The sequence below is a fragment of the Gekko japonicus genome, unplaced genomic scaffold (assembly GCF_001447785.1).
Source record: "Gekko japonicus isolate JY-2015 unplaced genomic scaffold, Gekko_japonicus_V1.1 scaffold90, whole genome shotgun sequence".
NCBI classification, from domain to species: domain Eukaryota; kingdom Metazoa; phylum Chordata; class Lepidosauria; order Squamata; family Gekkonidae; genus Gekko; species Gekko japonicus.
The window spans coordinates 478109-498866 of NW_015166421.1; the positions used below are offsets into that span (position 1 = coordinate 478109).

The 20758-nt window shown below is 43.8% G+C and overlaps 1 protein-coding gene across 1 annotated transcript in view; it reads right to left on the reverse strand.

Annotated features, from left to right (window-relative positions):
• Window positions 1–230, reverse strand: part of UNC5D (unc-5 netrin receptor D) — a 296399-nt gene extending 296169 nt beyond the window's left edge. The window contains exon 1 of the mRNA XM_015411680.1: window positions 5–230. Within this exon, the coding sequence (XP_015267166.1) occupies window positions 5–230 (226 nt within the window). The remainder of the gene's footprint in view (window positions 1–4) is intronic.
• Between the last annotated feature and the right edge of the window lie 20528 nt (window positions 231–20758).

The window sequence follows — 20758 nt, forward strand, 5'->3', positions numbered from 1 at the left end:
ATGCTCTCTTCTGAGATGTGCTCGTTCTGGTGGACCCATTCCCCATTGCACTTGAAAAAGATCTGCATGGCAGGCACGGCTTTGCAGCGCAACACAATAGGATTGCTTTTAATTATGTATGCGTCATCCGGCTCTTGCATAAAATGGGGCAGCGTCCCAGGAGCAGATGGGATCGACTCGGGAAGGGCTTCACTATTGTCATTTCCTAAAAAATACAAAAGAAAGGGCATGTCACACAATGGGGATTTCCTACCAATCCCAGATGAATGAGCTCTCAGTTCAGATGAAATACTTCTATCCAGAGGTTGGTTACAATCACTAGGATTCAAAGGATGCTGAAAATGCCATGCAAGGACAATGCTAGATTGTTTTGAGTTTTTCAACATAATATCACCATGTAAAGAGACAGCTATTCAACAGCACGATCATTTTGCTTGGTGATAACTTAAGTTATTGCCAAAGAGAAATGACTAAGTTTTCAACAAGGTTTTCTTTTTGCCATAATCATACATAAAGACACTGGCAGTGTCATCCTTACACCGTTCTAAGCCCGTGGACTTAAAGGAGTGCGCTCTGCTTAGGATGGCACTGCAAATGTTACAGTCCGCATCCCTTACAGACTCATTTAATACTTCTTTTTTTCCCTTTCCAAAACATATAAAGATCATAAGAGCCCTGCTGGATCAGAACAAAGGTTCATCTAATCCAGCATCCTGTTTCCCCCGTGGCTAACCAGATGCTTCAGAAAGTGTATACGCTTTAGGGAATTATGAACATATGAAGCTGCTTTATACCAAGTAATACCACTGTTTCTCCTAGTCCCATACAGACTACTCCACTGCTTCTCAAACTTTAGCAAGTCAAGGTTGCCATTTTGATTCCATTTCTTCCATGGACCCAAGATGATTAGGGGGCTGAAGCACTTTCTCTATGGGTAAGACTGAAGAATCTGGGACTTTTCAGTTTAGAAAAGACTACTGAGGGGGGACATGATAGAGGTTATAAAATTATGCATGGGATGGAGAAAGTTAACCAAGAGAAATCTTCCTCCCTCTTCCAAAATACTAGAACTTGAGGGCACCCAATGAAACCGATGGGCAGTAGGTTCAAGACGGACAAAAGGAAATACTACTTTACACAGAGAGTGATTAAAATGTGGAATTTGCTCGCAGAAGATGTACACAAGAAACATAAGCTGTGCTGGATCAAGCCAATGGCCCATCCAGTCCACCACTTTGTGTCACACAGTAGCCCAAACCCAGATGTCACCAGGAGGTCCACCAGTGGGGGCAGAACTCCAGAAGCCCTCCCACCCACTGTGGCCTCCCAAGCATCACGAATACAGAACATCAGTGCCCCAGACAGTGTTCCACCTATACCTGGTATACTTCCTTTTATCTGTTCTAAACTTACTGCTCATCAATTTCATTGAGTGCCCACAAGTTCTTGTATTGCGAGAAAGGGAGAAAAGTACTTCTTTCTCTACCTTCTCTATCCCATGCATAATTTAGTAAACCTTTATCATGTCACCCCTCAGTCATCATTTCTCTAAGCTAAAGAGCCCTAACCTCTTTAACCTTTCTTCATAGGGAAAGTGTTCTATCCCTTTAGTAATTTTAGTTGCCCTTTTTTTCACCTTTCCCATTTTTTTCACCTTTCCCAATCCTGTAATATCTTTTTTTCGGTGCGGTGACCAGAATTGTACACAGTATTCCAAATGAGACCGCACCATCGATTTATACAGGGGCATTATGATACTGGCTGATTTGTTTACAATCCCCTTCCTACTAATCTCCAGCATAGCATTTGCCTTTTTTATTGCTGTTGCACACTGAGTCAACATTTTCAGTCAGCTTTATACCATGACTCCAAGATCTCTCTCCTGGTCAGTTACCGCCAGTTCGGACCCCATCAATGTGTATTCATAGTTGGGATTATTGGCTCCAATGTGCATTAAAGTAAAGTAAAGGTTCCCTTGCTCGAAAGCCAGTCGAGTCTGACTCTAGGGTTGCGGTACTCATCTCCATTTCAAAGCCGAAGAGCCAGCGCTGTCCAAAGATGTTTCCGTGGTCATGTGGCCGGCATGACTAAACACCAAAGCACACGGAACACTGTTACCTTCCCACCAAAGTGGTACCTATTTATCTACTTGCAATTTCTTGCTTTAGACTGCATTGAACCTCATTTGCCACATCGATGCCCACTTATCCAGCCTTGACAGATCTTTCTGGAGTACCTCACAATCCTCCCTGGTTCTTACTGCCCTGAACAACTTAGTGCCATCTGCAAACTTAGATACTTCACTGCTTATTCCCAACTCCAAATAATTAATGAACAAGTTAAAAAGCACCGGATCCAGAACCAAGACCTACTTACCACTTTCCACTATAAAAGCTGCCCATTTATACTCACTCTCTCTTTCCTGTTAATTAATGAATTTTTAATCCACAAGAGGACTTGTCTTCATATCCTATGACTGCTGAGTTTACTTAGGAGCCTTTGATGAGGAACTTTATCAAAAGTTTTCTGGAAGTCAAGGTAAACAGCATCTATTGGGTCACCCTTGCCCACATGTTTGTTCACCCCCTCAAAGAACTCTAAAGAACTCACTAAAGGTTAGTGAGACAAGATCTTCCCATACAGAATCTATACTGATTCTTCCTCAATAGCTTTTGTTCATCGATGTGCCTACTAATTCTGTCTTTAATAACGGATCCCACCAACTTACCCAGTATTGACATTAGACTGAACAGCCTGTAATTTCCTGGCTCTCTTCCAGAAGATGGAAGTTACATTAGCTGCCTTCCCATTCTCAGGAATAAAGGCAGATTTTAGTGATAGATTGCATATTTTTGTCAGGTGATCCACAAATTCACATTTGAGTTCTTTCAGAACTCTTGGACGCATGCCATCTGGGCCTGGTGATTTGTCAGTTTTTAATTTGCCCATCAGTCATAGGACCTCCTCTCTCGTCACCTCAACTCGACTCATGTCTTTCAACACCCCTCCCAAAATCAGAGGTTCTAGAGTGGGCAAGCACCTCCCATCTTCCACAGTGAAGACAGAGGCAAAAAAAAATCACCTTCTCTGCCATTTCCCTATCATTCTTAGTAATATTTTTACCCCTTGGTCATCCAAGGGTCCCACTACCTCCCTGGTTGGTTTCCTGCTACTAATGTATTTAAAGAGAACTGTATTATTGATCTTTACGCTTTTTGCAATATGTTCCTCATAGTCCCTTTTTGCCTGCCTGATCACCGACTTGCATTTTATTTGCTCCGTTTTATTTACCTCACTTGGACTAGCCTTCCACTGCTTAAAGGAATCCTTCTTACCTTTTACTGCTTCCATTAACTTTGTTAACCACGCAGGCCTTTTTTTTATATAGCTAGTCATACCTTTCCTAACCTGTGGTATACATTTTATCTGAGCTTCTAGGACTGTAGGATTGTAGTTTTAAATACTCCCAAGCTTTCTGAAGGGATCTGACTCTCCTTTCAGTTTCTTCTTCACAAGTCCCCTCATTTGAGAGAAGTTACCCCTTCTAAAGTTAAATGTAGTGATGGCACCAGGAACAAACAGCTTTAAAAGGAGATTAGACTCATGGAGGATATGTCTATCAATGGCTACTAGCCATGGTGACTGAAGGGAACCACCCCATTCAGAGGCACTAATCCTCTCAATCCCAGAGCCAGGAGACAACATCAGGGGAAGGCCTCGGCCTCTATGGGTCCCCTCGATGTTGTCTCCTGGCACTGGGATTCAGAGGTTGACTGTCTCTGAACATGGAGGTTCCATTTAGTCATCACAGCTATTAGCCACTGATAGACCTATCTTCCACGAATTTATTGAATCCCCCTTTAAAATTGTCTATGTCTGTGGCCATCACTACATCCTCTAGCAACGAATTCCATATTTCAATCACTTACTGTGTAAAGAAGTATTTCCTTTTGTCCATCCTGAATCTACTACCCATCAGCTTCAATGGATGCCCTCGGGTTCTGGTATTTTGGGGAAATGAGATCCAGCTCTTTTTGTGACAAGTCTCTCTGGCCTGCATATAATTTTAAAAACCTCTATCATGTCCTCCCTTAAGTCGTCTCCTTTCTAAACTGAAAAGTCCCAGACTCTTCAGCCTTTCCTCATAGGGAAGGGTTCCTGACCCCCTAATCATCTTGGTTGCCCTCTACTTCCACCCCTAGCATGAAGCCTACACCTCAAGGAGCCCTACACCTTACAGTTTTTCCATTCCTTTGGTTGCAGCTGTTTCAAGGTGGGAACCAACTGCCAACCACAGACTCTAATATTTAAGGACCTTCCCACTTCCTGAGACACAAGGTGGATGTAACATTGTGGGATAGTGCTCAGAAGCTAGGGTTGCCAGTACCCAGGTTTGGGCAGGGTCTCTCCTGGTTTTCAGGGTTTTTGCCCACTGCCAGCCAACTGGCCAGCGGGGGGAACCCTGCCCCCAAACAACCACATCCCCATGTGACGTCCCCGATGCAATAATGTCACCTAAAAGTGATGTCATCACATTGGCGATGTTACAGGGGATGCTCTGGTTTGAGGGCAAAACTCTGGTAAATTTTCCCTCAAACCATAGAGTTTTGTCATCAAACCAGAGCGTCGATGTGAGGTGTCACCAACGCAAAATGTCCCCACCCCCTCCAGGAATGTTCCACAACTCCCCCCACCGGTGACACGGTAGGACATGGCAACACTAGAAGTGCCAGAGGTAGCATGTTAAAGAGCCACGTGTAGCTCCCAAGCCACTGAGTGCTGTTTTGGTAGCCCAGGAGAAAATCTGAGAGTAAGGAAGTAGTTTCTCTGAGATGTTCAGTACATTTGAAAGCATGGGGAAAACTCCAGAGACATGGCTTCATGCCCAAAGGGCTTTTATTTTTCTCTCCTCTCCTGGACTCTCAAGGATTCTTTTTGCAGGTGGGGAAGGAAAGGTCACAAAAGTTCACAGCACTAACCCATGCTTTCCTACAGCTATTTTAATGAAATCAAATGTTGTTGCTGCCATAAAGGTAAAAATAAAATCAACCAGCGATTCCAAGAAGCGCTGTCACCACCAGTAGGCTTTTTACTTAACAATTTAGTAGGGGGACTCACAACTCAAAATGGCTGCAGCCATCCTGGGGGACTAATTGATGCAGGAAAATTAAAGATAGCTGTCATGAATAGCGGGGAGGGACTGATAAGCAAGAGGACACAATTTGCAGGAAAGCATAGTCTGTGTGACAGAGAACAAAAACCCGATAAAGAGAAATGAGTTAGAGATTTTCTATACTGGAGAATTTTGATACCCACACATAATCTCTACATCTCTCTTTGATACCCAGATATATTATCTACAGCTCTCCAACATCCAAACAGAGCCTAGTGGATGGGTCAGCTCTGAGAAGCCTCTTGGGGAATCAAGAAGCGAAAATAGACCATGACTGACAGGAGGAGAAGGAACCAAAACAATGCAGACTATGGGGAAAGAAGCCTGGAACAATGATGCTGGAAGATCCACTGAGAATTGGCACAGGTGGGACATTAACTATGATGGGAGGAGAATGTGTACAGTGACTCTGAGGCTTATAAATAATTAGAGTTGCCTAGATGCTTCTTGGCAGTAGCTTTGTTTGATATCAGAAAAACGGATGGTTCTAGGCTTAATGGCACTTAATGACACTAAACATCTTAACTGCCATTGCCTCAGCTTAGTCTGTGTACTGATTATGATATATTGGCAGTACATAGATCTTGCTATAATTTTCCAACAGTATACTTTATGGCAGCTTTACAGCAGTTTTGCAGCCCTATGAGTCCTCAAAAGAAGAAGAGAAGAAGAAGAGGAGATTGGATTGATATCCCGTCCTTCACTTGGAGTTTCAGAGCGGCTTACGAACTCCTCTCCCTTCCCCTCCCCACAACAGACACCCTGTGAGGTGGGTGGGGCTGAGAGAACTCTGACACAAACTGCTCTTTTTCAAGGACAGCTGTGCCAGAACTTGTGACTGACCCAAGGTCACATCAGCAGGTGCAAGTGGAGGAGTGGGGAATCAAACCCGGTTCTCCCAGATTAGAGTCCGCACACTTAACCACTACACCAAACTGGCTCACTAGCTCAGCATCCAGGTGCTGTTTCACCCAAAGAACACAGGAGGAGCTAGTCCTGAAAATGGGTAAACTGGAAAGGAAGAATCATTTTCTCCTTGATCCATCCAGATCATTTTAGTTCTTACACCATTCCTATCTAAACACAAAAGGGCCCTATTTTTATTGTGTGTCATTTACAACACAATCTCTCTGTTTGAATGCCTGCTCCCAGAGTACCTGTAGCATAAACAAACTAAAGAGAACGTTCTGATGTCCACTTAGGTGGTGGTGGTGGTGCTATTGGGTCTGTTGGGGAAAGCCACAAGTGCCAAAGGGAACACATGGGTTTCCCCAAACAGCACTCTCCTTTACTGTTTCAGGTTGGAAAAATGGTATGGGGGGAGACCGAAGCCTCTGTTCCATATGCACCATGCACATGTGGGCACCGCACCCACAAGAACTGAAGAGAGCCCCCAATTCACAGGCAATTGTGTTACATCTGACACAAGGGGGGGGGGCTATAAATAACCTGTGTACTCCATAATGTGTGAAGGAGCCTGCTGCAGCTGCCAGTTCAGAAATAAATCATGGGTTGCGAGTCTTTAACAGTACAGAGCACAGGTGAGACAGAGGTGCTGAACATTTATCCCACTTGAATCTTGCTCCCTTTGGTCCACTGCCCAAGGCACTTACGTTGGCTCATTTCTAGTACTTGAGCTGGAAAGGAAGACAAGTTCTAGAGCAACAGACTGTAGAAAGTAAGGCAGGACTGGGGAAAAGGTTTATCGGTCCTCTCCCATGTCGTCATTTCATTGTTACATTAGCCCCTGTCCTCTACTTTACACATTAACAGGGCAGGCATGATGAAAGAAACCAGGGACTACCACTGACAAGTCTAACTTGACTAACTGGATCATTATTAAATCACTATTAGGAAAGCATAGCTGATTATACCCTCTTAATCCGCAGAAGTCGGTTTTAACGTAAAAACCAGCATATATATTTTTAAGAAGGAGCTGCGGGAACATCTCTGTGTGATTTAAATTGTGCACACACACTCCCTAATATATTGTTTAAATGATGCAGTTCACCCATTTATGACATACCAACCCACGATAAATATCACATCCCTGTAGGCTTTATTAAATTTGTGCATTAGAAGGAACAAAAGGCATTAAAAAGATTTTATGCAAGAACAAAACGTCATACTTCCATCAGTGCCTTGAGCGACTTCTAAGTTGTACATTCGTGCTTATACTTGCACAGTTCAATCATGCATGGATGAAGACAGGGGAAAAAATATGCAGGAAAAAAAGTAATAATCATGGAATTAGAAATCAGGCCTTCTAACTCATCCATGGTCCTAAGGATTTCTTCCTATCAGAAGCATTTTTTCCCATCATTACCAGGATGGATTCATCACCATTATGCTAAGGCCCCGGTCACACGAAAGGTTTTAGGCCAGGAGAGGGACGGATCGGGGACACAGCAAACGGGTGCGATCTCACTGCAACATCTGGGAAGCGGCGTGCACCCGTCCCCAATCCGGCCCTTCCAGCTGAAAATCTGCTGTTAACCCCCTTTCCCCGCCCTCCCCCCCCCCCCCGGTGTGGCAGGGACCTAAGTACAGCAAACCAGGGTCTCAACTGAATTGAAATTCAGATGATTTATTTAACATTCACATTTTTCATTTTATTTCAGGGAACTGGATAACCGGGTACAGTCTAAGGAGGCCAGGGTGAAGCTGCTCTGTAATCTTCATAGAAGGTTAACAGCTCATAATGCTTATCTTGATCATAAAGGTGACTATGGATGTGGCTCAGTGGCAGAGCATCTGGTTTGCACTGAGGAGGTGCCAGGTTCAATCCCTGTCAAATCTATTTGAAAGAATCAGGTAGTAGGTAACACGGATATCTCAACCTGGGACTCTCAAGAGCATCTGCCAATCAGATTGCACAATACAGGCCTAGAGAGATTAATGCTTTGAGTCACTATAAGGCAGTTTCTTCTGTGTACATGAGAGTCCCAAGTTCTTCTCTGTTTGGAGAAACACTTGAACCCAGCCTTACAGGAGGGCTGGCCTCAGAACTAATTCTCTTATAGCCACCTACACCAAAGTTACAGCCTTACAACTGGGGGGCACGATTTTCATTTGGAAACCTATAGCCAACAGTTAGCCTGTTGGTATGAAATCCTGCCCACACTATTAGCCACAAGGTATAGAGATGAACTCTCGGTCTGGGGCAGGGGATGCACTGTATTCTTGGTGCTTGGGAGGGGGGCAACAGTGGGAAGGCTTTTAGTGTCCTGGCCCTACTGCTGGACCTCCTGATGGCACCTGATATTTTTGGCCACTGTGTGAGAGAGTGTTGGACTGGAAGGGCCATTGGCCTGATCCAGCATTGGCTTCTCTTAAGTTCTTATGTTCCCAAAGCAAAAATTACAGCAAAGGCATAGTTTACAATCACTTATCATGGCTAACAAGGGTTTTTTCTCAGATGCACTACTTTCCAATAGGATTGGAAGATTCACCAGGTTCGCCCATGGTCCTTTCCCAGATTCTTCAAGTGCTTCAAGTCCAAGTATGCTGCCTGGACAACTATCTAGCTGTTGCAATAATTTGCAGACCAACAGTAGAACTGTGATGAGGTTACTTGGGTCTCCTCAAAAATGCTTCTTGGGTCTCCTCAAAAATGCTTACCCAAACAGGGTAAGAACTGTGATGAGGTTACTTGGCTCTCCTCAAAAATGCTTTTTTAGAAATATATGTGCTGAACTTCCTAAAGAGCTGGAACACACACAAATTTCCCTGTGGTCTGAATAGAGAATGATTAACAGTGTCCAATCGCCTGCTGTTTGCATCACTGTCCCGCCATACTAACAAAGGAATGACCAATATGGAAAGATCAGACTAGAAGAAGTTGATGTGGTGACTAGTGAAGTCCTATGGAGAGAGATCAAGATGGGTAGCCATGTTAGCCATGTCTGCAGCAGTAGAAAAGAGTAAGAGCTCAGATATCTGAAGAAGTGTGCGGTGACTCACTCACAAAAGCTCATACCCTACCACAATTTTTGTTAGTCTTTAAGGTGTTACTGGACTCTTGCTCTTTTCTACTCCAATGGAGAGGTGAAACTGGAAGAGGTTGCATGCATATAATCAGGAATCTAATCTCCACCAGGAATTTACAAGATGTCACAGGCAAGCCACACTGCCTCAAGCATCCAAGGCCCCAGGATGGGGATAACAACTGATCTATCCTGTAGAATTGTTGTAAGGATAATATTCATGATGTGCTTTGAAAGCATTACACAAATGTTAAGAGTATTGTGACAAGCCTGTATGATGCAGTGGTTAGAGCAGCAATTCAGGATTGGGAGTGGCTTGGGTTCGAATGCCCACTCAGCTGTGAAACTCACTGATCAAACACTCTGAGTCTAGCCTACTTCATAGTGTTCCCATGAGGATACAATGATAGAGAGGTGAGCCACAAGTTTCACACTGGGCTCCTTAGGGTAGGATAAAAATTGAACAGGTCAGGTTATAAAGCATGATCAAGATTGCATATAATTATTTAATTTAAAAAATTCCCTGAGAGATTATACAAATTATGTGTCAAAGTAACCCCACCCCCACCCCAATTCAATTCAGTGACCAAAACTGGCACTTTTTTTTTTTTGCATATTTTCCGTATGATTTATTCTGCTTTTCAGAAAGGAACAATGAGCTTGACAGAGGACAGAAACTTTATCCATTGAATAGCAGAAGTCCAAATCGACACACTTTTTTCTATCCTTAGCATAACTGCAGAGCAATTTAATTGCATGCTCTCCAGTTCTATTATGATGACAGCATTTATTCAGTAATGTTCATTATAATTTTTCTAAGGCTCAATCACCCCCGCCCCGAGTGTGCCCCAGTCCCTGAAGTTGTACATAGTTACTCTCAGACACACATAATTGAAAGGCATCTGTTCCCTGACATTATTTTTGATAGTCTGTTCATGAAATGAATGGATGCATTATATTAGCTCAAATGAAACAAAGCCACTGTCTGGCTGATAGCACCAGGCAGCCCCTGAACCAAATCAAACATCTTTGATATAATTTATTCCATATATTTATTTATTAGTGCTTGGCAACATAGATTGGTAAGAAGAAGAACAAGAACTTGAACAGACACCCTGTGAGTAGGGTTGCCAAAGAGAGAGAGGAGGGAGAGGGGTGGCTGCGGGCCAGCCGATTGGGCATGCGAAAATGTCGGCTCCCTGCAGTTAAAGGGGTCCCTTTAACTGCAGGGAGCCAGCGTTTCTGCGCACTCGATCTTCGCGGAGGTCAGGCGCGCGGGGAAATGCCGGCTCCCTACAGTTAAAGGGACCCCTTTAACTGCAGGGAACCGGCGCCCCTGTCGGGCGGGCGGGCAGGGAGGACGTCCCCAATGTGAAGTCATCATGTTGGGGATGCCCCACCCACTCCAGGAACATCCCCCAAAGTCCCCTGCTGGGGGGAGGGGAGCTAGGACTTGGCAACCCTACCTGTGAGGCAGGTAAAACTGAGAGAGCTATCTCTCTTGAGAGAACAGCTCTGAGACACCAGCAGCTGCACATGGAGAAGTGGGGAATGAAACCCAGTTCGCCTAGATTAGAGTCTGCACTCCTAACCACTGCACCAAACTGAGTCTCTATTACAGCTTTTCATTAAGGTCTGTCCAGAGGTCATTTCAGGGGGGAACGCAGTTCCCCCGGGTGAGGTACGGGGGGCGGGGCACATGACGAAGCTCCGCCCCCTGCTTCTGGCCGCCCCGCTTCCGGTCCTTCATTCTCATGAAATGTGCTTGTATTTAATGTCCTTCACAGTGCCTTTTGTTGCAGTGAGCTACTCACCATGCCTGGACATTGGGTGGCGCTACATCATTCTAAGTGTGTACAGGTACTGTCTCCTTGAATGGGATGCCTCTCTTTGTCTTAACCTGGGAGCTGCCCTCTGAATTCTGTTCCCCCTTACATTGCTCTTTTTCTACAAAATGACCCCTGGGTCTGTCAGTTTTAAAGATTAAGACAATTCATAGCTCCCACCACACACAAAAAAGTTAATGTTGAAGCAAATGACCAACTATCACAGTTTTTGTGTAGGTTGTTTTGTTCCCTTAAGTCTCATGAAATGTGCTTATATTTAATGTCCTTTACAGTGCCTTTTGTTGCAGTGAGCTACTTAGCATGCCTGGACATTGGGTGGCGCTACATCATTCTAAGTGTGTACAGTTGCTGTCTCCTTGAATGGGATGCCTCTCTTTGTCTTAACCTGGGAGCTGCCCTCTGAACTCTGTTCTCCCTTACATTGTCCTCATACTCACTCTTCACTCAGATGAGTCCTTCACACTACACACACACACACACACACACACACGTGTGATGCTAGAGAAGCTGGCCATTTGTGAAAGCGAAAGTACTCTTTAGATTAGGCTTCCCTCTCTTCCTTTGACTGAAACCTGAATGTGAACTGAATCTACTTGAAAAAAATGTAAGTTTACCTTTTTTTGCAATATACTTTTTTGGAGATTTATTTACTGCATTCAGTATCACTCTTCTATGACTGAGCAAAACTCTGCGATACTAACCAAATATTCCAATACTTGTAATGCTTTTTAATGGCAATAATCCAAAAACAAAAGAGGAATGGTCTGTTATTTAAAAATAAAGTATCAGGGCATATATTGTTGTTGTTTCAGATTTTGACAGCCAAAGCAGAGAAACAACCGGTTTTTGTTTGTTTGTTACATTAAAATTACAGGAAAATAAACTTATTCAGATCTTTTACAGGGCCCATCTAGAAAAACTCTGAAAGATGTAATCTTGGCCAAACTTTTAGCTCTAAGGAATGGGCATTTTAAACTAAGGAGGAGGAGGAGGAGGAAGAAGAAGAAGAACTACTTATATGGAAATAAAATGCATTAGCAGTGTTACAGCAGATGCCATTAGCAACCTGCCATATTCTAAATTGTACCGCTTTATGGACTACGATGTAGTAGGTTTTTACAATTTATACAGCCCTATAAAACCAAACAGCATTTTATCCCAAAAAGCATGTCTTAGGAAGTCACAAAGAGATAGCAAGAAAAAGGATTTCTGTCATAACAAAACTAATACCTTTACTAGAAATCTTATTTGGAGAAATGTGGGGATTTCCAGGGATGGGAGGAACCAGGTGCCAAACATACTTTTTGCTATTTTTTTTAAAAAAGCAAGGATATATCTATTTTTTTAAAATAAAATAAAACACCACTGTTGAAGCAATGTCACAATTTCAAGGGGGGGAAAGAGATCGCACAATGCAGCATCACAGGCTCTTGGACACCATCTGGGCTGCTTACCAGTCTCTAGAAACAATGGGAAAATGTGCAGGAACACAGAAATGGGGGAAAGAGGAAGAAGAAGAGGCAGCAGCAAACAAAAGAAGGGGGAAATGGTACAGGGACAGAAGGGAGGTAGTGGGGAGGGGACCAGGAGAGGGATGAGATTTCCACACTCCCACAAATTATTCGGCTCCCTCACTCCTCTGTGTTTTATTCCTGTACTTGGTCTGTCTGTAGGGCACTGTCAACAAACCTGTCAGAAATGGCTTTCTGTGCATGCAGCAATTTTATGTTAGGGTTGAACAAATATTCCCTATTTTGTTCTTTTTTTAAAGGAAAAAAACTGATGGGGTGGTTCTCTGCTTTTGGAAACTGGTTTTGTAAATTTGTTTATAACATGTATCCACGTGATATGGTTTTACAATGCAATTTATGCATGCCATTTATAAGTATAATGTGTGTATCATTCCTAATAGTAAAGGAACTGGCCTTGATATAATCACGAACACTGTATAAGTAGGCTATGTGTAGACAAGATAGGGATTGCCACATACTTGGATGATTCCCCAGCAAAACTCTGTAAATTAACCAAAAAGCTCCCCCTGAAAAAAAAACACGAATGAAAACTGAAGGGACAGAAGGGACATAAAGAAGTCAAGCTGTGTAGAAAGGCACTAATAAAAATGCTGAATAAATACTATTAACCTCTGTGTGTAATTTATATAACAAATATTAGTGCAAAAATACAAAAGAACTATTATGATATTTAGAAAATACAGAAATAAAGTCCAAATACATCAATAAGAATAAGAATGTCAGAAAAACATTGGAATCCACATGAACACAATGAAGATTCTGGATATATCTTTCATTTCAGCAATCTTCAGGGTAGACCACAGTTATCTTCAATAATAGATTTGTTATGTTTTCAGCTCTCAAAAGTTAATTTCAGATACCATCAAAAGTACAGAAGACAAATTTCAAAATGAGTATACAGATTTGGAGTACATTAGATGTCACACTAATATTTGTTATATATATAAATTACACACAGAGATTAATAGTATTTATTCAGCATTTCTGTTAGCTTCTTTCTATTCCCAGACCTCCAGGTGGAGCCTGGAGATTTCCTGTTATTATACTCCAAACAACAGAGATCAGTTCCCATGGAGAAAATGTCTGCTTTGGAGGGTGGACTCTTTGGCACTATACCCTGCTGAGGTCCCTCCCCTCTCCAAACCCCAGGCTCCACCCCCAAAATCTCCAGGTATTTCCCAACCCAGAGCAGGCAACCCTAAGGCACAGAATGGTGGCAGCAGCTGAGTGTCAGGAAGGGGGAGGGTGGTGATCCTCTCTAAGCCACTGAGAGTTTACAGAATCAAGGAGGGGGAGATTCAGAGTGAAGGGAGAATTTCTAAATGGTTCCCTGACTCTGCAATTCCTGTTGCTGGCAAGGTATGATAGGGTTGCCAACTTCCAAGTGGTGGTTGGAGATCTCCTGCTATTACATCTGGACTCCAGGTGACAGAGATCAGTTTACCTGGAGAAACTGGCCACTTTGGAAGTTGGATCCTATGGCATTATGCCCCCAAACCCTGCCCTCCTCGGCTTCACTCCCCACCCCAAATCTCCAGGTATTTATCAACCCGGAGCTGGTATAATGATGATTTGGTGGAAAGTGCCATCAAGTCACAGCTGACATATGGCAATCCCATAGGGTTTTCAAAGCAAGAGACGTTCAGAGGTGGTTTGCCATTGCCTGCCTTCACGTCATGACCCTGGTATTCCTTGGGGGCCTTCCACCCAAACATTAGCAAGGGCTTAGCTTCCCAGATCTGACGAGATCAGGCTAGCCTTGGCTATCCAATTCAGACACAATGCTGATTTACAGATGCAAAAATTACCCTTAATAGTTTGTACAATTTTATGATAGGAGGAAATAGAAAATGTCACGGAAATAACAAATTATGAAAATAACAAATTACAAATAACAATTTGTACAAAAGGGATACAGAATTGAAAGGGAGATGTTCACACTGCAACAGCAGAGATGATAAGTTTGAACTCGCTTGTAATTTAGGCATCACTTGGGAAGTGCTAATGCAAGGAATAAGGTTGCCACACTCCGGGTGGTGACTACAGATTCCTGGGATTATGACTGTATTTGATATTTTATACCAATAAAGATATTGTATTTGTATTTTTTTGACTGATCTCCAGGTGACAGAGATCAGTTCACATGGAGAAAATGGCCCCTTTGGAAGGTAGACTCTATGGCATTATACCCCAATGAAATCCATCCCCTCTCCAAACTCCACTCTCCTCAGGCTCCACCCCCCAAATCTCCAGGTATTTCCCAACCTGGAGGTGACAACCCTAAGTCTCAAGGACATTTTGCTGCCTGCTTAAGGGCCCAAACAAAAGTTGTTCAATCCATCTCTACCTCCAATCATTTCATCCAATTATCAAGTATCATTCAGTTATGAGGGGAAAACAGTAACAAGTAGGGCAATGGGGGGCCAACTGGTGTCAAAGAAGACACTCAAATCAAAGTAAATCCATTTTTATAGACCATATTATATTTTAGTGAAACATTCTGCAAGACAACTGTGAATTCCTTTGATGTTATTAAATAAAATCATAATGAGCACAAGAAAAGGTCTGAGAGTCAATTAATTCCTTCACAACTTAGGTATTTCCCAGCCTGTCCTAGAATATGCAGTGTTTATAGTAAATGACAACAATTACAGGATAAATTATTGAAGGTAGTTGGCAGTTCTTCAGATGTGCTAGTAAATGTCAGGAATTACTGAGCAGGGTGTCTTGTTTTTAAGATTTATATCTGGCTGATTGAAAATCATGGGGAGGGGGTTTAAAGGCAAATGATGAAAAGAAAAGTAATTTACTGGGGAGGGCCACTTGGTTGGCTCTGAGAATGGTATATGTCAGAAATATTTGTCTCTGTGGGCTTTCTTCATGCCCTGACAAACCAGCCACAGCAGCTGTCATACTTTCCTGGTAAACGAGAGAAATAAATACAGATGTCGGTCATATCCCATGAGCAACTGGTTGATTGTGAGAGAAAGTGCCAGAATATTTTCAATTTTCCTGTTGGACTTCTAAAATCTCAGTAATTACTTGTATAATTCAATATGAACTCTGTGAAATCAATTAAGCAGACAGAGAAAGAATGACTGGCCCAAGATAACTTTGTGACTGAGTAGGGGTTTGAATTAGTGTTTCCTCAGTCGTCGTATAAGCACTCACTTTAATTAATTCTATTATTCTGTGGCACAATGGTGATGTTTGTGGGAGTGGTGTTACAGAGGTCCATAATGGAAATAAACAACATTAGCCCTATTATGGCAGACACTGGATATGCTACCAATTGGTAAGGAAGCATGGAATGGGTTTTGTGTTTTTAACATTTAATAGTTGAAAATATGGAACAATCATGGTGTTTACCTCACAATGAAGGCCAGAGTTTCACCACCAGAGGTCATTTCAGGGGGGATCGCGGGGGATCGCAGTTCCCCTGGGTGAGGTGCAGGGGGCGGGGCACACGACGAAGCTCCGCCCCTTCTTCCAGCCGCCCCCTTCTTCCAGCCTCATTCTGTTGCAGAAGGAGGAAGAAGCAGGAGGGTAAGTTGGCGTCCTCCCCCTCTGCCTGGCCGAGGCCACTCCACGTGGCCTCCGCAAGGACTCCCAACCCCATCCAGGAACTTCCCCGAGGTAGCTGTGTTAGTCTGTTGCTGCAAAATAGTCCAAGAGTTCAAATAGCACCTTTAAGACTAACAAATAGCACCTTTAAGACTAACCTTTAAGACTAAGACTAACTGAGTGGTGGGTGTGGCCTTATGACACACTTCCGGTGATGTCAGGGGGTGTGGCATATGCTAATGAGTTATGCTAATGAGTTCCCCTAGCTCTTTTTCTACGAAACGACCCCTGTTCACCACAGATTTGTCCATTTGAAATGTTATACTTGTAGCTATATAGCTTTGGGAGAAGACCATTTTGATTCAAGATTCCATTGTCGACTTTATTGCACATGGATAGAAAATTGAGACTCATTTGAGAAAGGCACTTCGAAACGAGCATCAACTCGAGACGTTCGTCTGCCAGTCTGTTTACCTGTTGAATATAAAGGATATACATCATGAAATCTACTTCAGTGTAATTTACTTCTGTGTGCACGTTTGCAGCAATTTTTTTGTCTTTCATTGTTACTACATTGCTGTTCCCATTGTTGTCATTCACCACAGAAGCTCACCACTTCCAGGCATGGTTCAGCATTGATTTCTGGTTGCACTGAGAGAATGACCGATGCTACCGTGTCGTTACAAGTTCCTATGAGGCAGCAGGAGATGTCCAGAAACTGCCCCTGAAATGAGACTCACAGATATGAGGGAATTGGCTCTAGTGATAAGAATGTGGAGCAAAAATCATCTCTATGGGAAGGAGGCCAATAAGAAGGAGAGGAGCCACTTTCAGCCCTCTTGTCTGGGATTCCTGAAGATCTGGAGCTGGCTCTGGGGTGTATATGTGAAGCTTCCTTAGGCATGTTAGAACAGTGATACATCCAGATCAGTACAGCTTATTCTAACTGGCTACAACTCTCCAGTGTATCAGGCCGATAATTTTTTTTTTCCTGAACAACTGTTACCTGAGACCCTTTGAACCTGGGAGCTTCTGAAGGTAAATCACATGTTCTACCATTGAGTCCCTCCCCGTCCTCCCTGTTTGTGGCGAAAAGGGGCAGGAAAAAAGCAACACTGTTTGAAATGGCCAGAGTGCTTCAGAGATGGCTCGTTAACGGAAGGAAATTTGCTGCATGAAACCCCCATCCCTGTATCGCTTTACTCGAAATCGGGCCAACAACGAATAGCATCCGGTTTAGAATGGTAATGTGAAAGGGGCCTATGTAAAAAAGTGCATAACTTGAGCATGCCAGGAAAGCACCATTCTGTACATGTCTACAGGCTTCTCTTTAAAATTGATCCCCAAGGCCAAAAAAAAAAGTTTCTCCTATTTGTGGCAGAAGTTGGCCATGGAGAGCATTGATTGGCAGACCTCTGTCATTAGTCACTCCCATTCTGCCCAGGGCATTTTGAAAAGCTGATTTTGCTTTGATGGTACGCTATCAGAAGTGTGTGTGTGTGTGTTTTCCAAGACATCCCACCTGAAGCGGGGAGGAAAGGCACTGAATCATGTTTGATTAGCTGATTAGTACATCTGTCAGACAGGTTGCCAAGGCTAGGGGAAGCCAGGCTGGAGCCGTAAGAGGAAAGAATGCAGTGAGCCCTACTTTCAAAGTACGCCCGCATATAGTCCTAATCTTTCAGCTTGTTCCTCTCTACCTGCATTCCCCCGCCTTCGCTGCACAACTCAAAAAGCTTCTGGCTTCATTCTTACACTCAATGTTTATGATGCATGAGTGGATGACAGCAACATAAAAGCCGAGCAAAAAACAAGGGCCACGAGGGTTCGTTTGCTGTAGGATGTGTAAGAGATTCATGCAAGGCCAAGGAAGAGTATTAGCACAAAACCCACATTCATTATTCAGATGGGAAAATAACCAGATGGGCCTTGTCTACATGCTCTTAATCAGGAGACCTTCCTCCCCCCTTCCTCCTCTTTTTTTTTTTTGTGCATGAGGATTTCTTTTTGAAATTACTTAAGATGTTGATGAGAGTTGGGGATTTGATGTCCGCATAAATCCCTAATACCTTTGTACCTTTAATACATGGATTTACTAAAACCTACAGGGACATGTTATTTAGCAAAGATTGACAATAAAGGAAACAGCAAAAGTGGTCAGCAACAGAACATGCATGCTGATTTGTTTTGAAGCTTAGAGCACAGAATTGCCTTTTTAAAAATGTGGCTTATTTCATAACCTGAAAAGGCAGGATTCAAATGACTTCTGTTCATGTGTCCATTTTTCCCCCCAAAGGGGAGCTGGTGTGCTTCATCAGTATCTCGTTAGCATAGCAGTAATAGTGCATTACACTGCAACTGCACAACCAATGAAAGAAAGCTCCACCTACTTATGTTGTCCAGTTTTTGTTGTTGTTCTTGTTTGTTTGTTTGTTCTTGCTGCTGGGAACAGGCTTGGCCTTGGCAAGCAAGCAGATCAAGAAGAAACCGATAGATTTCCCAATTCAAAGTATATTTATGCTCTCTCCAGACTCTGAATCCAAGTCCTGCCCTGTACCACAAAGCTGTCTCTCATTGGTCATGACCAAGTCAGCCCTGCCCGGAACCACAAAGCTGTCTCTCATCGGTCATGACCAAGTCAGCAGGTATAGATACCAGCATCCTCTCCTGAGGAATTGCATATCCCATGAGAGGTAGGGAAGCGCAGAGGGCATAGTGCAACAGAATTTTCACTTACCTACTCTCATGGCGCACCTGATCACTTTGAAGTGGAGAAAAACCTCTGTGTGGAAGCAACCATGCTTCACTTACTAGTTTCAGCACATCAAGCCACTGATAAAGGTATGGTTATGGAGACCAATTTAAAAGTTGGCAGCCATGGACACCTGGATCTCATTCAACAAATGCATCACTTACATTTATTTTTAAAAAATAGAAAAGCCTTACTATTAAAAACAAACAAACACTGGAACTCTTAGGAACAGCATGCAAAACAGCCCAAGAGATTCATGTGAGCCATCGTGGTTTTAGAACCTGAACAAATGGCATTTGATCTCTCACTGCCCATTCAGATACAACGCCAAATCATGGTTTGATGTTACATAAGCAAGCCTTTGCTCATATGATTCCCTCAGGGGTCGTTTCGTAGAAAAAGAGCTAGGGGAACTCATTAGCATAACTCATTAGCATATACCACACCCCCTGACATCATCGGAAGTGTGTCATAAGGCCACACACCCCGCTCCCAACGGTCCCGGCCGCCGGCGGTGGCCTTGCAGCTCCACTGCCGAGCCCCATGAGGGGCCCGGCAGTGGACCTGCAAGGCCAGCGGGAGTGCAAGGAAGCCCCGCGAAGGCCCTCCCTGGCCCCAGGCAGGCAGGGGTGGGGAGAGGCAGGGGGGAAGCAACTTACCCTCCCTCTTCTCCTGCCTCCTCCTGGCTGAATGAGGGCCGGAAGCAGGGCGGCCGGAAGCAGGGGGCGGGGCTTCGTCGTGTGCCCCGCCCCCGCACCTCACCCGGGGGAACTGCAATCCCCCGCGTTCCCCCCCCGAAATGACCTCTGGATTCCCTTCCCCAAACTGTCTGACCTTGGTTCTGGCTTGTAGTGAAACTATGGTTTGTCCACATCTACTTTGGAAACCTTTGAATTGCCACCGACAAGGAAGGAAGGGGAAAGAATAGGAAAGTATGAAGGGAGAAGGAAGGAGTGCCTGAGGAGGGATAGGAAGATGCACCATTAAGTGTGGACCATTGGCTCATCCTCCTTCTCTTAACTGTCTCCCATCCACATGTGTGTTCATACACACACACACATACATATACAGCTCTCCACCCTGCATCAATAGAGTGAATATCAGCAGGGCTAAAAAGAGCCATAAAGAATCACTGCTCAAGTCCCTCCAATGTCTTTCCAAGCAGGAGATTTTCGCACAGGCCTCAGAGAACCCAATTCCTGGTGGAGAGCCACCTAAAATGAATGGAATGTAACTCCTGCATAAGAGAGACATAGTCCCACCGCCTCTCAAGTGTTCCTCTTATTGGGTTATCCACACTCTGCCATTTATGATTTGTTCTGTGTGATGACATTCTATTTCCCTGGTGCGTGTGGTTAAGACCAAGCATCTCTGGTTAGCAACAGGCCCTGTATCATTCGCTGGGCCTTAGCACATGCCACACTAACCAGGTGGGCCACTCTAGGAGAAATCAGGTGAAGCACAAGATTTCCATGTACTCCCAAATGATGATCTGACAACATGCCCGAATCATGAACACACATGAACACATGAAGCTGTCTTATACTGAATCGTACCCTTGGTCCATCAAAGTCAGTATTGTCTACTCAGTCTGGCAGCAGCTCTCCAGGGTCTCAGGCAGAGGTCTTTCACATCACCTCCTGCCTGATTCTTTTAACTGGAGGTGCCGGGGATTGAACCTGGGATCTTATGCATGCCAAGCAGGTGTTCTGCCAGTAAGCCATAGAGCAAAGGTAAACCAATCCAATACTTCACTCCTTCCCCTGCTGCATACCTGATTACAAAGGTACAAGCGTAATGAAAGCATTCTTTAAGTCAACTAGATGTTACTGAAGTCTGATTATTCCAGAAAAAGCACTTTACAGCTGAAGCAATACGGTGCTCAAAAATGGTTAAGCACTGTC